The following is an 18,612-nucleotide window of genomic DNA, read 5'->3' as shown; positions in this document are numbered from 1 at the left end:
TGGAGTGTGGTTGGGCAGTAGGAGGCTTTGTGGAGGCTTGTCGGAGCAGGAGGTAGAGAGCGGACCGGTTAGGGGCGTGGTTCTCTCTGATGCAGCTCTCGCCATTGGTGGACAGCTATCTTGGTTACCAACCAACACAACACTGGGCACATGAGAAACCACAAAAAAAGCTCGTGAATTTCAAAGATAATGGCTATCAAAGTACTCTTTGTGGACCGTAAGTATTTTTCTTGTATATAGCAGAGGCGAAATAAAGTAAAGGCTTTCTGAGATTATGAAGACGGTACGCAGGTTTATATGTGTCTTTTAATAGTAGTTGGAGGCTAACTCGCTAGCCTTTTTAGTTATGAACGTCAGCACTGCTTTTACTGAGCTATCGACTGCTTGCTAATGTCGCCTGAGCCACTACACCTACTAGTTAATTCATGCGATACAACCGCATAGAAGGTTGATAACCTGTTATCTTTCGCTTAAAGTTGACATAGTCAACAATGGCTAGCTCCTTAGCTCTTAATAGCATAGAAATTATTGTAACAGCAACAATACCCGACAAGCCAACTCCGTGCACGAGTGCTGATGAAAACAAAATCCCGAGGTGGTTTAAAACGAGTTTTGGCCAAGCCCTGCTTAAAATAAGATGCTAACGTTAACACAATCCTGAATGTTTGGTATTTGGTCCCTTGAATCGGCCAGCGGGTGTGGCGACATTTTCCACGAGCTGTACTCAAGGTACTTTAGGTTTCATGTCACGGCTAACCTCAGGGTTATCATGTGTGTCCCGCTACAGTGATGGACAAATACAGCACAGATTTGAGGGATACGTTTTGAGCAGGAGTGATCGCCCCTCTTCAAAAATATGGGATAGGGTCATGTGAGCAGCATCATCTGCAGTCACACGATGGATAACGAGGTAATGATAGCTTTAAGTTCAGATCATCTGCCATTTTACTTTACGCGATACACTTTTCATTAGACACTGTAATTTTCACGACCACGAAACTCTAAAATAAAGGCATGCATTTTGTGCACCAGTATCTGAGCTGTCACCCTCTCTCTATACTTTGTCACTAACAAGTATTTTCTACCCTTGCTTCTCATTTCTCTGCCTCCCTTCTGCTCCTGACCTTGACAGATGCTGTAGCCTAGTTGACTTGTAGAAACTGAGTAAGGGCTTTGTGATTTCTTTGTTCATCTTGCATGTTTCTTTAAATATATATAACAAATGAAATGGCTTGAGCTTTAGGCGATTGTGTTATGCAGTCAACCAGTGCTCCCTCCGAGACCCACTTTTTATTTAATCTGCTTAATTTTACTGCAGCCAGCATTATTAAGCTTAAAGCAGGCAGACATCTGGTCTTTTAATAAGGGCCATTTCATTTCAGCTGAGTGCAGAAATGTCTGAACAAGATGTATGCTGTCAGGGTTGTAGAACCCGTAGTGGTCCTCACTTTGGGATTTTTGGTTTAACGTGACAGATATCGTTTTACAATCCATCACTTGAACTACAGCTAAAGAGCTACACTTCATGCACTGTGCACACATTATTGCAGGATGTGATCACCACTGAGGATATAGTAGGGCTGCCTTGTGAAAAAGTGGCTGAATTTGACAAGCCATACAAGTATTGGGATCTTGGCCCATGCTGAGTCAGTAGTTTCAGCATGAGAGCTCAGCTTGGGCTCATTTTTTTGGCAGTATCTTTTGCTGTGATCAATCGTGTGGCTTCATGTAAAATTGAGAGTTTGCGGCTCTTTAGCAGCAGATATTGTAGAGACTCTAATACTGTGTTAAGATTTGCAGGTGCTGCTTTACAAATAATCAGTTTTTATTATAGTCCTAACCAATAAAACCTTTCTTAATTCATTTCTCCATCACCTATTTAACCTCACGCTACACACTGACTAAATGTTTTTAAATCCAACCGTAACCCCTGTGTCATGACACATTATGCATCCTGCACTAAAGCTTTAGTTCCACACTCGGCGGAGGAGCAAGTTGCTTGCATAATTGTGGTGATGCACGCAATAAAGTCGATATTTGTGAATGTGCATACCTGTGCAAGAATGAGTTGTATTATGACAATTTGTTGCCCACAAACTGCTGATGTAGGCCTTTACGACCTTTCGTCATGTGTGTGTGTGTGTGTGCTTACTGACGCGTGTGTTCTTGAAGGAGAGTAAGACGTGCCAAGGAGAGAAGCTCGCCTCTGCTGTAGATGACACTCTGGATGAATATTTAATCGCCCTCCAACACAAAAACAGGTGAAGTGTTAGCACAGGCTGCTGGGGAAGAGACAGATTCGATTTCACAGGGGAAACGGACAACTCCTGCATGACTTTCAGTGCTGCCTAATTGGAGCACTGATTGGCTTGCCTCCTTCCCTTGAGAAAAAATACATATATTTTAAAAAAGTAACATAGCTTAAAGCTTTGGAATGTGTCATGTTGCATCCTGAATCCTTTGTTAGCCACGTCAAAACTGTGATAGGATTTGCTATATTTTCGAAATCTATTTATTAGCTCTTTATTTGTTCTTCAGGCTCTTAAAGCGCCTTAAAGTCAAAGACCCCAAGGAGATTGAGTTGGAACGGCTTGAGCAAGGTTTTTCAATTTATCTTAATGGAGCCAATGCCGAAGCCAGTAGGAAGCAAGCCAAGGGCTCCAACCAAAGGTCTCCCTCCTCACAGCCACCTTTGAGGCCTACATGTACAGCAGGTATGCTTCTGCACTTACACTCAAAACTAGATATTCTTATATACCACTTGATTTTTTTTTTCTTCTTATTTATTTAAGTTTTCTGAATCTGTCATGCAGGCAGAGGTATTGTTCTTGAGTGTTCAGTCATGTTTAGGAGAAATCAAAGGTACTATCTCATGCTCTTTTTTTGTTGTTGCTACTGTCACCCATAAACCATATGGAAAACCAGCTAATAGCCACCACTCCTCAGCTTGTAGTTTGTGTGACAGGATCCTGTGCCCAGTCCCAGTGAATAAATGATAGTGACAGTTGTAGCTGGCAGGCAATTTTTTCGTCTTCCTCTCTGTGCTGTGGACCATCTGCGTATGTGACTGTGTGTTCCTTCTCCTCTGAGGCAGTAGTCTGCTGCACGCTGCTCATGTTCGTTTCTGTGCTGTGACTCATCGGCAGATGTCTGTAGAAGCGCCCACCAGCTAACTGAAGACAGTAGTAAACTGGAGCAGACCCACAGGAAGAGAAGCCACACTGCCCCAGGAAAGGTCCAGAGGAAAGAATGGGTGCAGGTGCAGCCATCTGATATCCTTATCCTATCTGTATTAACTCTTATTGTTCAGCAAAAATAGACATTTCCTATTTAAGGACACGTGTTTGATATTTCCTCTTTTCTAATATGTGCAGGATCCTGTTAAAATTCGAACAGAGGATGGACCAAGTTTGCTAATCTCCCCAACAAAGCGCTACTCTGATGATTTTGAGCCCTATGAAAGCATAGACATGGAGGTAGAGTGAAGACATAACAATGCCTACTAAGCCTGTATGTGTGGGTGTTTTATTTTTAGGGGAGGGACTATGTGCCAGATGCAGCTGTCTGTAGTACTTAGCATCTCTCTATCTCTGCTATTTCCCCTTTATCCAATCATCACGTTTCATCCAGAGCTCCAGTCCACGCTCCCCTCGTAGTCCCTGCTGCCAGAGGAACACCTGCAAGGTGTCGCACTCTTTCAGCTCCAGGCCTGAGAGCCGAGGAGACCAGGCAAACCAGGAGCACAGTGAGAAGGTACTTCTCAACCTTGAGGAAGTGAAGGTGAGTGGATGAAAATATATGTGCTTTTTTATGTCTTCTTGTCGAAGACGAATTAGATATAGAGAATCATCATCGTAATTTGGTTTATGCCTGTTGGTGGGAATTTATTTCACTTTTTAGTGGTAGTTTGTCAAATCACGAGGATGGTTAAACTGTCAGTATACAGGTCTGTGCCTGTGAGTGCGCAGGACGATGACTTGTGCATGGATGAATATAAATGCTGACCTTTGCAAACTAGGTTTTGCGTCGAAGCCTGGAGGTTAGCATGCGACGGAGCAGTCGTGGCTCAGCTGGGGAGGAGTCAGATGAAGAGTGGGTAGAGGAGCAGATTGAGAGGGATGAGAGCACAGAGAGTCTGGATGAACTGGGGCTGCCTCTCCCCTCCTCCAAGTCATCCTCCAGCAGCTCTCGGCCCAGTGGCTCCCAAAGCCATTTTGACTCAGCGAACCTCATTGTGCTGGACTTTGGACCCTCACCTAAAGGTATGCTAATATGGAAATTTGTTATTGATTTAGGGGGAAGCAAGAGAGGTAACATCCCCTGGTTTTCTGCATCATCAGCACTGACCTAAGGATGTCTTTCAGCATGTTGTCAGCATATGAAAAGAAGCGTCTATTCCTGATCTTAATCAATTTCCTTTATTTTTCCAGGTCGTAAGATCGAGCGTTCACTGTCTGCAAAAAGGAAAGAAAGTGTTGAGACTTTTATACCCACCAAACCTATGTTGGTGAAGAGCAAGACATTAGATAGGCCACCTTCAAAAGAGAGCTGGGAAGGTCAGAGTAAGTCATGTTTGACAAACTAATCTCCCATTTTTGAATGAAAATGTGGCTGAGATATTCCATTCCACATGATTGTTGCTGGATAAAAAATGTGTATTTTTTGCTTAAGGGCCGAGGAGTCGGGTGGAGAGACCGCTGTCGGCAAATAGAAAGTCTTCTGTCGAGGACCGGGACCCAGAGGAGGTTGCGATCAGAGTACGCCAGGCCATACAGAGAGAAAACAACCCAGTGCAGAGTGCAGAGCTCTTCAGTCGACACACGGTCTGCCTGAGCCACACTTCACTTCTTATATCTGTTACTACACCTCATTTTCATCTCTAACTGTATACTTTGCATACTTTTGATTCAATTGAATTTTCCTGGATTTGACTCACATGTGAATCTTGTCCCTTACATATATTTTTCACATCGGTTTGATTTGTTTTCTTTGTCCTCTAGGTCAGGGGACATCAGGTGATGAATGGTTTAGTGCACCACAACACCCACAACAAAGATGACAACAATGTCACTCTGGCCATGCAGAGAATCACACTCATGGGTCCCAGGTATGTTGACAGAAAAAGACACTTAAACACTCAGGAACAGAACGATAACAGTTACAGTGTACTATGAAGCAATTTTGACATAGCTGGACTTTCTTTGCAGTAGGTGGTTCAACAGAACCTATAAGCCCAGCCACAAAGAATGGGTATTATGATGGTGATTATTAACTTTCTTTGTTATCCCAGGCTTTTTAGTTAAGGCCCTATGTGCACACTACAGTAAAAGGCATGTGTAACATGTTATTGGACTGTTCTTCCACTAAACATTAATCGATCAAGTAAAAGACAGCTGTGGGCAGTTACTGCCTTATTAAGTCAGTGCTAATCAGCTAGCTGTCTCCCATTTCTCTCTGACAGACTGATCAGGTTCATTTTGTGACGGTTCTTGAGGCATTTCATCAGATTTAACTAACATCTTTGACTGCAGCTGGTGAGAGGAGTGCTTGCTCTGTGCTGTAGATTTGCTGCAAGCTGGAGGATCACTCTAACCAGAAAATGCTGCAGGTGCAAAACTAGTTCATGGGCTACCATTCAAAGTTCACAGAGCCTGCAGAGCAGAACAAGGACTGTTTCACCAGCTGCAGTTTAAGACAGTGGAAGTGGAGTCTGTTCACATGATGAAGAACTTACTATAGAGGCAGCTGATTATTGCACCATATGTATATGACATTATTTATCAGTTTCTTTAAAAAAAATCACACATGCCTCCTTTTGCGTGCATATGGTGTGCAAATGCAATCTAATTCAATCAATTCTGTTGGAAACACTGGAATATTTGTTCAATCATGATCCAGTTAAACTTGATGCGTGACACAAAATCAATTCCAACCCTGTACATAGTCAAGGAAGCACTGAAATCAGTTAAATTTTTGGCCAAACCAAAGTGAAACTAATCTTCTTGTGTGAATATTTTCTTGCAATAAACAACAAAGATTCTTTACTCTGTGTTATGTTGGCTCTATTACCAGACCAAGCGGGCTGTAACTTCACAGCTTTGTTTGTTGGTGTTACAAATGTTCACCTCAACAGGTTGTGTATCTGCAGAAAATCTGTATAACTCATAGAGCACATCAGCGAGAAAAGAATAAGTGAAAATGTTGCATTTACAGCCAGTTTTATTGGTGGAAATTGAACTTGTCCTCTGTGGGAGCATATAAAGTGTCCAGCACAGGTTACTATGGTGATGTATCCAAAAAAAGAGGCACCTGACATCAAAATAGTCTGACTTTAGGCTCAGCTTACCTTGCTGACTCATTAATCTCACTTCCTAGTACATCTTGTTATTGCCTGTGGTAATTCTGTAAATGCTTTGATGTTATAACATCTATTGGTTGAAATATAACAATGAGCGTGTATCCAGTGACCTTGAAATTATGTATGGATTTAGCTACTACAGTGCTTTGCATTAATATGAAGATTGAGGTTAAATAAATAAATGGAACAAAAAACAGAGCAAGCACCTAAAGTGTCGTCATTCTTTTATTCAGTCAACAGCAGAAACTGCTGAAAGCCTTGGAGAAACTTGAAGGTGGACCTGGTTGCAGCATCCCTCAAAGTGCGAAAACAGACTACACCAAGCAGCCGGTGAGCTAATGACACACTTTCCCAGATCAGAATAATCCTGATGCTGTTGGGTGGGATACCTACGAACTGTCCACTTTCTGCTGTAACAAAACAAATTTCCCACGTGTGGGACTAATAAAGGTTATCTTATGTTAACGTTTTGTATCGCTGTTGCAGAGAAGGCAGTCGTCAGCAGAGTACACACCTGCATTGTATGTTACCATGGAGATACTGTCAAACTGGGGGAACGCGCTGCAGGTCGGACTGACTGAGTTGCAGTTCTTCTGCCTCAGAAACAAGAAGCTATACGTGTCGCCTCATGACTTAGACATCAGGAATGCTGACTTTCCTGGTAATCTGGGGGCGCTCGTCAATGGAAAAGTGAAGGTCAGTCTCTTCTGCTGTAGTGTGTGTGTTTGTGTGTGTGTGTTGTAATTTATTCCCCATTTTGTGGGAAATAAATAAGTTGCCATTATGAGAAAGTGACCTGTTTGAATTCTTTATCGTTTTTCATTGCACTACTTTTGAAAATTTAACAAGCACAAAGTTTGCAAGTAAACATCAGCTGCTCCCATCAATAAATGCCACAGCACTTGCCAAGAGACCATTGGCAGCCAACAAGGCCACAATCAGCTAGTACTGATGTTCAGACTATATATCTGTCCATCCTTGACTTCTTATAAATAAGTTGTGTTTTTCTTTTCATTTTGTTTTTCTTCTCTTGGTTTGACAGACCACCAAAGACCGTCATATGTGGACGTGTCCATTCCACCCACCCATTCAGCTCTACTTCATCATCAGGAACACTGAGCGTTCTCCAGACTTTGGAATATCTTGTATTAAAATCTGGAACTACAACAGAAGCTTCAATGTATGTGTATTCAATAAATTTTATATCAGTTCTTCAACACAATCAGTTACAAACTGTTTGATTTCTGTTGCAAGCTGATAGATGGTGCGTGATTGTACGTTTCCATTATAACGGTGGATGACTGTATTGGTTTGGTTACGTCACAGGTGCATTGCTCTTTAAGCAGTGGCTGCCTGAGCTGCCACTCAGTCTGTCCAAATGTGGAACAGTGAGAGATTAGCCTCAGAGGATTAGTGTAACATGGGCTTCTGCTTGTCAGCGTCTCTGCTGTTAAGAAGGGGGCACAAAGACCCCAGATTTTCCTAGTTTACACCGACCATTAGTATTTAGCAATATTTGTACTGGACTGTGAATAAGAGCTTGAACCTGTAAGGTAAGGAGTTTGGAGTATTTTCTAGACTTCTCTGGGTTCATAGTGGTTTATTGCCTAGAGGATCAAAAGGTTGCAGTTGCACTAATTAGCAGCTAGCTAGAGCATGTTAGTCAATAGTGTGTTTCATGAAATTAGATTTTTTTTTTAATACTCTCATCAGGTTGAAGCTTGTGATCCTTTTGCTTGAATTTTAATCAAACATGATTCATTATACAGAGAAATGAAATGCTAAATATTTTCCCACCATTTGGTTTTACAGCTTCACTCAAATGTTTGGTGTTAATTCTGTGAAGAATTTAAATGTGAAAATCATTATTTCTTCATTTTGTAGCATAATTTAGTGCTTAAAATCAAATGCTTTTGAAACGGTTAAACATCCATCTAAATTAAAGGCGCTTGTAAACTGATGTGCTGTATCTTTGCCAGGAGCTTGACGTAGGTGCACGACATATAAAGCTGTACCTGAACAGCACGTTGGTGTTTGAAGGTGAGCTGGAGAAGGGCTGTGGCAACCAAGTCTTTGACTACAGCACCACAATTGATCTTCAGGATTGCCAGGTCTCCGACTCTGTGTTTTCCAGCCCTGTGGCTTCAGGACACAGTCTAAGGGGGGCCACTCCCCTTTGCTATGAAGACAGTAAGGGTGGAGAGGGTAGCATCTCCCAGAGATACCAAAGTTCGAATGCATTGTCTGACACAGCAGGCCAGAATGTGGTAGACATGCAGGAGCAATCACACACACCGCTACCACCTATCACTGCTTCTGTGGGAGTTTCATCCTCTACTCGTCACTCCTCAATGCAAAGGAACTCTTTTGACCTGTCTGCCTCAGAGGAGACCCACTCTCTCAGGCAGCAGGTGGAGCAGTCGGCACCCATGGAGCAGACAGTCACCACCCAACCATCCTCCTCACGGGTTGCCCCGCAGTGGCTGCAGCCTCTGAACAGAGGTGCTCCAGAGGGATGTGAGACCAGCAGGGAGAGGCCACGGTGGCTGGTACCCCAGCATTCTGCAGAGCTCAAACAGCCATCAGCTTCATCCTCTTCCATGCTCCCAGAGTTGCCATGTAACCCAGGACGTGTGTGCAGAGGGGTGGAGAGGACGGCGAATGGGGTTCAGTGGAAGGCCGACTCTTTGGACCTGAGCTGCGACCTGCTTGAGGAGGTCGGGGAGCAAAGGTCAGACAGGCCCATCAGCGGACGGAGGAGCTCATTCAGAAACTCCACAGCCAGTGTAAGGCAGACGGAGGAACAACACCACAGAGCTACAGCACTGACAAACGCTGGTATGCATTGTCAGAATTTTGATACTGAAACAGAGAGAAAAATCTGTATATATGGTTACTCCAGCCTTTTTATAAATTTAGCTCTATTTCATCTTAAAAAATATCAGGGTATCATCGGTCAGGGTAGGGACAGATAAGTAACCTTAATGCTGTCTGAGTTTTCATTAGCTTATCAGTCCTTTCAAAGGAAATCTTATCCACTGATTAAAAATACAAAGGAATATACTTTTGGAGAGTTTAGGAGAATAACATTAATATGTATATAGTTTAGCTAACGAGAGTCTCTATTCTCACCTTACTGGCAGTCATTTGTGTGATCTAGTCATTCTTTTTGCTGTTGATTACTTTGGCAAATATATTAATGTTCTTTAATCTTACTGATTTATTTGCATTGGGTTCATTTATGTAATCTTTTAAGTGGATATTTAGTGAAATACACAGATTTGTAGATTTTATATTTGATGTCGGACAATTCTTACAGGCTAATTTCTTTCCTTTTGGTTTTTTAGTAATTTATAGCGTAATGTTTGTGTATTCTCCAGATGAGCCCATGTCTTTGGTGAGTGCTAGCAGAAGGCAGAGTAGCTCTCGGGCCCGGCTGCACAGCCAGCAGGATGACACCCTCATGGAGTCCTGGGATTCACTCACTAAGTTCAACCAATGTCAGCGTGGACGCATCTCCAACATGGCGTACGAAGGCGACATATTTGATGAGTTTCTTCAGCGCCAGAGCCGTGGTCCACCCACAGTCCCACCCATCTCTTCTTCATCACCCAGAAGCCCTCTGTCCTCCTTAACCACTCAGGGTACACTTTGTGAAGGCCCTGATGACGATCCATCCATGGAGCGGGAGGACGAGTTTGAGATTCCAGTGTTGCCGCAAGGCCAAAGGCTGGTAATCAACATTTTGTCAACCTGGGGTGATCGTCACTACGTGGGTCTCAACGGCCTGGAGGTTTTCAGCTCTAGTGGAGAGCCTCTCCGACCTGTTCATATCCACGCTGACCCGCCAGACATCAACATTCTCCCAGCGTACGGCAAGGATCCACGCGTAGTCACCAACTTAATCGATGGCATCAATCGGACTCAGGATGACATGCATCTTTGGCTAGCCCCGTTTACTCCTGGTTGTAGCCACACCATTTTCATGGACTTTGGAGTGCCCCATAAAGTGGCCATGATCCGTGTGTGGAACTACAACAAGTCGCGCATCCACTCATTCCGAGGCGTGAAAGAGGTAGAAATGCTTCTGGATGGAAGGTGCATCTTCAGGGGGGAGATTGCAAAAGCCTCTGGAACTCTTTCTGGAGGTATCTGATCAGAACAACTTCACAAGAGTTTATGCTCCATTGTGTATTATTTTTTGACCAACTTATCCTTTATTCATTCAGGACTGGACCAGTTTGGGGACACTATCCTCTTCACCACTGATGATGAGATACTGGAGGCTATGTCTCGTTATGATGAGACCTTCCTTGGTGAAGGTGAAAGTCCTGAGAGCATGGTGTATGAGGAGGAGCTGCAGAGACCACGCACTGCTGATGGAGAGGGAGAAGAACGACCTTTTACCCAGGCTGGTTTCAGAGAGGAAGACCTCACTGTAAGTATTGGTCTCATTAGAGAATTTCACTCATAAAGTCATAAAGCAACTTATTCCAAGGTGTGATAGAGTTAACTTTCATTATGTGGCCCCAAATGATCAGAGCAGACAGGCACAAAGGGCAAACTAGCTACACCATCAACAGGACTGTGTGGTACAGTTATGCTTTAAATGCATTGTTATGTTTTGTTTTAGCTGAAACTTCAACTCAACTCTACTATGAGCCCATCTGAAGAGAGCTTAGAGCTCATTCCTGGGATGCACACAGGAAAGTGTGAGTACATCAGTCATATCCTGTCATATCATGGTTGCCTCTCTGTTTTTGGCTTTGTGTTTTGGATACTTCTGGACGCTTATTCTCTCTTAATCCCAGGCCTTAGACTGGAAATGACCTTGACCTGGGGTGACCCCCATTACATGGGCCTGACAGGACTGGAGATCGTGGGGAAGGATGGAGAGACTTTACCTTTAGATCTTAGTATGATCGCTGCTTCACCCAGGGACCTCAACGACCTACCTGATTATGGACATGATCTGCGCACACTTGATAAGTATGCCTGACACTAAATGTAACATGCCCTTTGATGTTGCAATAAAGGTCCAGGCAAAGATTACATCATTATTATGTAAGATACTGTGTATAGTGTCTACTGTCATTATTTAGACTTATTGATGGCCACAACATCACCACTGATGACCAGCACATGTGGCTGATTCCTTTCTCCTATGGAGAGTCCCACACCTTGACCATTACCTTCAGCAAGGCCCAGACCATCGCTGGTCTCCGTTTCTGGAACTACAACAAGTCTCCTGAGGACTCTTACAGAGGGGTGAGACACTTTCTGCCAGGCTGAACCCACATTTGATATGATGCAGAATGAAGTTTACTTCAAATACTAACGTGTTTATGATATTTCGTACTTTACATGATAATGCGTAAATTAACAAAATATTGTGAACTGAATTAGTGCCACTTCCTTCAGGTGGAGTCAGATCAGCTGATGATTTTGAACAAGTATAATTCACGTATTACTTAAGGCCATATTCTGCTTTTCTTTTAACTGTTTTGTGGCTATAAAAGGTCTGTGGTTACAAAGCCCAAAGTCCAGTTTTAATACATGCAGTATCAGACCACATATTAGCTGACCAATCAATGCAGACTGGGCCCTTCTGGGGTTGGAGGATTTAAAGAGACAAGAGATAAAATACTGTGTGAGAGAAATAACAACAATAATACAGTGTTTTATGAAAATGAATGTATGTAAACACACTGTAGGACACCCTTAATATGAATTTATGAAGCTGTAAATCTGAATCTGACTTAAAAAGGGCTTCTCATTTGTACAAAGAACAGTTCATGCTGAAAAAGTGATGACTGTGTATAATGCTGCAAAGCATGGATTACTTATTGTGACGGATTTTTATTTGTAACCACAGAATTTCTTTGCAGAACACTTTATGCATCTTATAAAACATAAAAATGTTTGGTTCAGGTGAAACTGATTCATCTGTTCTTGGATGATGTTCCTATCTCACCAACGGAGGGATTACTGATCAGGAAGGGACCGGGCAACTGTCACTTTGATTTTGCCCAGGAGATTCTCTTTGTTGACTTTCTCCAGACTCCAGGTGATAACAGCAGTAATGAAGACTACCACAGGTAAGTGTGAGTAAAACTGCTGTTTCATCAGAAATTCTGAAAACTGCCTTTCCTTATTTATAACTTTATTTTTAATTCAGAGGACACTCTAAGAAACAAGAACAGCCCAGCATGGACTATGAGGCTCCCATCATGCCCTGTGGGTGTATCCTTTTTCTAAACTGATTTCACACATGCTTATGCATGCTGTGCTCCTGTCTGCCCTATTGGTCCAAAAATGTTCTGTGGATGTTTTTTAAATGCACGGATCAGATTGAGTTCAGACCACGTTAAATAATCTGCATCGGTTGCTTTGGCAACAACACTGGCATGCACCATGCTCATCAAGAGCTTACAGTAGGAAAATGCCTGACTGGAGGAGAAATAGAAATGTGTCCAGTCATTTCAGTGTGTTGTGATATTGCGCAAAACCTTTCCACATATCAGAAAATAGCAGTGAAAACTGGCTGACTTTAGTATGTATTTAACATAGAAAACATATAGTTTGGTGAAGCGACAAATGATATAAGTTAAGCACTTTATCGAACTCATGTTTTCATCCACTGTTCTCACAAACATTACAATGTGCCCTCCTTTCACGTTCGGTCTAGGAGCCAGCCAGGGCTCACCTCTGTAACCTCTTACTACTTCAGTCTTCCTGGAACTATTAACTTTGTGAAATAATGTGAACACAGGCAGAGCAAAAACCTTTGTTTCATATGAATGATTCGTTACTGGTGGTTAGTGACTGCTATTCTGAGGTGGCTGGTTATGCAATTAAGTGGTTAAAGTCATAGGCCATGCCTCAGACTGGTGAATGTACACCAGCCAGAAGAACCACCTGGAATTTGGGTGGGTCAGATTAAGACCAGACCTAAAAAATGTAGTGGGAAGATTTAACCCATTGCAATAATAATTTGTCACAGCACTGTACACATTTTGAACTAAACAAAAGCTGAACATTATAGACTTAATAAAGAAAAGTTGTTTTTGTCCAGTAAAGTGGTAAAAATGCTCTTATCTTTCTTTTTTCCTTTTCTAAGCAGCTAGAAAAGGGAAAAAGCTGGATCTAAAATGCTTGATGTTGTCTTTTCTTTGACTTTTACCTGCCAGTCATTTTTCAGCTCCAGCTATTAACAACCTGGGGAGATCCATACTACATTGGTCTGAACGGCCTTGAGTTTTACAATCAGAACCATGAGAAGATCAGCCTCAGTGACAACAGTATCCTTTCTCATGATTCAGACTTGCATCTGACCTCACTGGCTCGAATTCACCTCACTTGCTGGAATATGTTAATGTTTACTGTTAATCTGGTCAGATGGGTGCCTGGTTAAGAATGCGTGGTGTACAGTTGTGGTCAGAAGTTTACATACTCTCATCGTGGGGAGAAATGCCACGGTAATTTTGGACTTTTAATGATTTCTTTGGGCTGTTCTTTCCCCGGGGTGGAATGATTTGGCAGCATGCATCTTTAAAGACTTGGGTAGACAAAGTTTTGGGTACACAAATATTTACATACATCGCTTTTATCTTTTGATTAAGGTTCTTCAATGTCTTTTAACTTGACAAGTCCAAGAACTGTTAACTTCTCATTAGTGATCACGATTAACTACAACTGGTAGTTTCTCTTTGCTAACAAAAAAAGGATATGTTTGACAACTCTCAGTGGACTGACCAATACTCAGAATAATGAGAAAATCCAAGGAACTCAGTGAAGATCCAACAAGGAGAACTGTAGATTTACAAAATCTGGGAAGGTCTCTTTGAGCCATTTCTAAACAACTGCAGATTCCAGGACCATTGATTCAAACAATTGTACATATATACAAATTATTCAGATGTCTCGCCACTTTGACAAGTTTTGGAAGAAGACCCAAACTTTCACCCTAATATGGGAGTAAATTGGTTAGGATGTTCAGGAACCATGAAGGGCCAAGCCTGCCATGAGCTGGAACCTGCTGAAACACCAGTGTCACTGTCAAGTGAAGTGAGCCTTACTGAGAGGGTGCCAACCAAGAAAGAAGGCCCTACTTCAACAGGGCAATGATCCCAAAAGATCCAAAGACCTTTTCTAGCCCCAACCTAAGTGCTATTGAAAATCTGTGGACTACATTTAAAATTCTTACAAGTCACTCTAATGAGCTCTAACAAGGAAGGGTGATCAAATATCAAGGTAGAATTATACCTGTGAGGCTTGTTTATGGCTACGAAAAGACACTGTGTGAACTGGAGAAACTCCAAAACAAAATCAAATTTGTTCACCAGGTCTTTTTTTAAAAGTTATTAAATGATGTATGCTGTATAATCATTCCACCCTGGAAAATCAGCATGACATTCATGCCCATGTTGATTGGATGAAACTGTAAATCGGTCACTTTAGATTGACAGATATTAAGTCACTAGCTATTAATGTTTTCCTCTTGAAGGATCAAGCGTTACATCCTACTCTAATAACGTAAGGATTTCAAGCAGTAGTGCATGGTTGTTTACTCTTATAGATAACTGTGACACTCAAATTGAAATAGTATTTAGTATTAGTTATACATATACATTTTATTAGTGTATTCAAAGGGTTCAAATAAAAACAATAATATAGTCTAGTTTATTTGATTTGGGTTTACATAATATATCTCTGAAAGAGTTTGTGACTACTCTAAAACTCTGTTCTCATGAAACTCTGAGTGAAGTTGTGGGTAAATTAGAAGCTGTTTTTTAATAAACATCATCAGACCTCAACATTATGTCCACCAGACATTGCTGCTTTTCCAGACAGTGTGAATGTGCTGGACAATGTGAGCGGTGATGTGAGGACTCCAGATAAATTAATAGATGGAGTCAACTGCACCCACGATGGAAGACACATGTGGTTAGCCCCAGTACTTCCTGGCCTGGTGAGGAAGACAGTGTGTGTGTGAGTGTGTAAGAGAGAGACAGACTGTAGGCAGTTAACAGGCTGATCAAAGTTTGCAGCTGACCCGAGTGTATGCTCTGTTTCCGTGCAGGTGAACCGTGTGTATGTCATCTTTGATCATCCAGTGACTGTGTCCATGATCAAGCTGTGGAACTACTCAAAGACGCCTCAGAGAGGAGTGAAAGAATTTGGGGTAAGCCTGCCTCTCTCTCTGTTGCGGGTTTAACAATCACTTATGTTTGTTTACTAATAGTGCATGTTTCTCTGTGAGTCCAGCTGCTGGTGGATGACCTCCTGGTATATAATGGCATCTTGGACTGCGTAAGCCAAGTGACACGAGGCATCCTGCCGACTTGCGATCCTGTGGTGCCCTACCACACCATCCTGTTCACAGATGATGTCTACATTACTCACAGAGAGAGGAACACTGTTATCAGGTACTCGGGCTTTTTTTATTCATTCATTTATTTATTTTTTGAAAGATGAATTCATGAACGGCTGTTTGCTTACAGGCTAAATGCTGATTGTTATTTAGGTTTGCATTATTTAGAAAAGGGGTATCAGACATGCACTCGGCTGCCAGCCGACTGGACGCCTTGCAGATTGTGAAATTTGCAGAGGAGGTTATGTTGCAGGATGTTAAGAATGGGTAACATAAAAGTGTTTTTCCAGCATATTACAAATTACCTTTGTCATCCCATACTACACTGAAGTGTGACTGTTAATCCAAGGAGCCATGCTCCTACTGAGATTTATAATTCCACATAGTCTTTTTAAAGACTCTTAACACTGCTCATCATCTTTTTTGTAAATATATATGAGTGGACTTTTTAAGTGTATTTTGAATGCTGCTTTGCTTTTGGTGGTACGACCCTCTAGAAGTCAGATTGAGCTGCGTGTGGCCCATGAACTTAAATGACACTCGTGATCTGTCATGTAAATGCTTTTTCACAGGCCTGTTGCGTTTCTGACAATCGAGCAGATTTACTGACAAATCGAGTTAGATTAACTCAGTAGTTTTGAAAAGACTTGTACTCTTCTCCACTTCAGCCCCCGTGGCAGCAGACACCGTCAACAGTGAGTAACAGGATAGTAAAAACCCAGTGCTGCTGCCTCCTTGTGGTCACTCCCTGTACTGAAGATTCCTCCAGTGCCCTCAAACATCCCACATCCTCCTTACCACACGCTTGACTTGTGATCCCCAGAGTCCCTCCTCTCCCTGACTTCGAGCTTTGTCAACCCTTTTGTGTTTTATTGCCCTTTTCCGGTTCTCGCTGGCACTACAGTTTTAAATAAAAACATCTGCTGTGTCTTCTTTTTCTTGTGTTGCCTTATAGTAATTATGTGGAGGATCAGGATGTGAAGATGACCAATGAGAACCAGATAGTTCATCACAATAAGAAGAAGCAGACAGCAGACCCAGGTGAATTAGAGAAGCGATTGGAGCACTTTAACACGGACGGATTCGTCTGTCTTTGTTAACTCTTCTGTTCTGTTCTCACTCAATTCAGCTCTACGGCCTAAAACCTGCATGACTGATGGTGGGAAACATGGAAGGAGGAGGTACTAACTGACATGGAGTCAGTGTTTTTACAGTTTGAGGAGAGCTGAAGGGAAGGACCTGTGGCTGACTCCTTTATTCCACTTTTTTTGGTGGGTGACTTTTGAAAACCTCCTTTACACCAAGTCCCAAAGCAGCTACCCAGCGGTGATTTGTAACGGCGTCACCCCAGCATCTCACACGGTCCACAATTACAAGGACAGAGATTATACACACACACACACACACACACAGGATTCCACTTTATGGTTGGATTTCTCTCCTTTTCTTTGCTGTGAAAACGAGTCCACAGATATCCTGAACATGTACTGTATAGTCGTCCCTCCCTCAGTGCCAGGAGAAAACTGTCGAGGCTGCATTTTATCAGCCATATTATTGTGCCTAGTACCAACACTATTATCTGTGGCTGCTACTTGTGACTTGTGACTTGTGCTGCATATGCCAATGCTGCTTGTGGCGTGTACATAATCCAGGAAAAAAAGAAAGAGTAAGCTCCAAGGCCACACGAATACACTGTCACATCAAGATGTGGCCGACGCTACGTTAATTAATTAACATTATTCACCAACGAGCCTAGGCGATTAGCTCTCGACCTAATGGGTATGAAAACACTCCCACCAGTGCACAAACCAAGCCTAATGCTATGCAGCCACTAATTTATATCTATTAATATTTATATCTCTTGGATAATATATTTCAAAAGTGAGTGGTTTTACTTGGGGAAGTTCTTTCAGAGAGGTTTTTACATTTGCAAGATTCACATTAACGACTAATGCGATAGACAAAGTAGAGGAATATTGAGAATTGAAGCCGCTCAAAGCTTCACATTAATCTAACAAGTATCTATTTGGCTTCACACAATTAGGTCAGTTTGTTTTTTCTGCTTCGCATCAAGTAGGAAAAGCTTGTTTGCAATCCAAGTGACCTTTATTGAAGTTGCTATGCACATGCACTAGATTGTTTTCCTTTTTTTGGCGGCAAACATTTCCACAGCAGTCTTATTAATTTGGTTAAAAAATAGAAGCAATTTTCCACTTTTAGCTTTTGAGTAGATAACAGGCAACTTCTAATATGCAAATATTATAAACTTACCTCAAATTAAGAAGAGCAGTTGTTTAAAAAGGGATAAATAGGAATCTGTGTTCACTAAAATACTTGGTAGTCTGTGCTGTACTTTTTTTCACTCAGTGTTCACTGTACTAACTTGTTGCATGGGAAAATCTCCTCAGCATTATTTTTTTTTTTTTTTTTTTTGAGGTGTTTTTACTGCGTCATTGAGCCCCAGTATAAACTACTCTACACTCCTTACAGCTGGGAGTCATTGTATATGAAATGCAGTTTTATGTATTTAATTTCATCATGTCCTGCAGCAGTAATACTCATTACTCCCCATCTCCATTCTGCTCTGTGGAGTGGTGGCCATTATTGTAGCCGTGACATTTAGTGTTTTGAAATATTTATTTTTCTAATCTTTATTAAATATGTATATTTGAAGTAGGTTTATTGGAATGAATAAAATGTGAAAAAAATAATAGTTTACCTCCAGTTTTCTGGAAATTCATCCTCTTGTTGTGCTTTTTTGGGGGGGGAATGTCTGGAGTGATCAGCATCAAACTGTATAAGCGGGCCACTTGGGTTTTGCTGTTGATCTCTTATGTTCAGACTTCCTTGCCCTGACTCTTTCTCACACACATCTGAACTA

At 41.9% G+C, this 18,612-nt stretch overlaps 1 protein-coding gene across 2 annotated transcripts; it reads left to right on the top strand.

The window, feature by feature from the left end:
- The first annotated feature begins 35 nt into the window (after nt 1-35).
- Nucleotides 36-18,204, top strand: katnip (katanin interacting protein). Of its 2 annotated transcripts, none has more exons than XM_031739377.2 (28): nt 36-217; nt 788-910; nt 2,173-2,261; nt 2,539-2,714; nt 3,147-3,259; nt 3,375-3,476; nt 3,631-3,780; nt 4,019-4,262; nt 4,431-4,556; nt 4,672-4,823; nt 5,001-5,107; nt 6,592-6,688; nt 6,845-7,054; nt 7,401-7,538; nt 8,338-9,196; nt 9,739-10,506; nt 10,588-10,796; nt 10,992-11,070; nt 11,170-11,347; nt 11,461-11,626; nt 12,290-12,456; nt 12,537-12,601; nt 13,549-13,659; nt 15,190-15,329; nt 15,441-15,542; nt 15,626-15,786; nt 16,687-16,772; nt 16,861-18,204. In XM_031739377.2, exons 2-28 carry the CDS (start codon nt 899-901, stop codon nt 16,917-16,919), a joined length of 4,866 nt encoding a protein of 1,621 aa, XP_031595237.1. In that variant the 5' UTR covers nt 36-217; nt 788-898; the 3' UTR covers nt 16,920-18,204. The 2 variants fall into 2 exon arrangements, with proteins under 2 accessions (XP_031595237.1, XP_031595236.1); XM_031739376.2 differs by having other exon boundaries at nt 4,431-4,562.
- Nucleotides 18,205-18,612: the final 408 nt, after the last annotated feature.

This window comes from Oreochromis aureus, linkage group 8, assembly GCF_013358895.1.
Source record: "Oreochromis aureus strain Israel breed Guangdong linkage group 8, ZZ_aureus, whole genome shotgun sequence".
NCBI classification, from domain to species: domain Eukaryota; kingdom Metazoa; phylum Chordata; class Actinopteri; order Cichliformes; family Cichlidae; genus Oreochromis; species Oreochromis aureus.
The sequence above is the reverse complement of the archived record's forward strand: the minus strand, read 5'-3'. Positions and strand labels throughout refer to the sequence as shown.

Coding starts and splice junctions, on each gene's coding strand:
- katnip (XM_031739376.2), top strand. Junction 2,262..2,538: donor GCCCTCCAACACAAAAACAG/GTGAAGTGTTAG, acceptor TTTGTTCTTCAG/GCTCTTAAAGCGCCTTAAAG. Junction 12,457..12,536: donor AGTAATGAAGACTACCACAG/GTAAGTGTGAGT, acceptor TTTTTAATTCAG/AGGACACTCTAAGAAACAAG.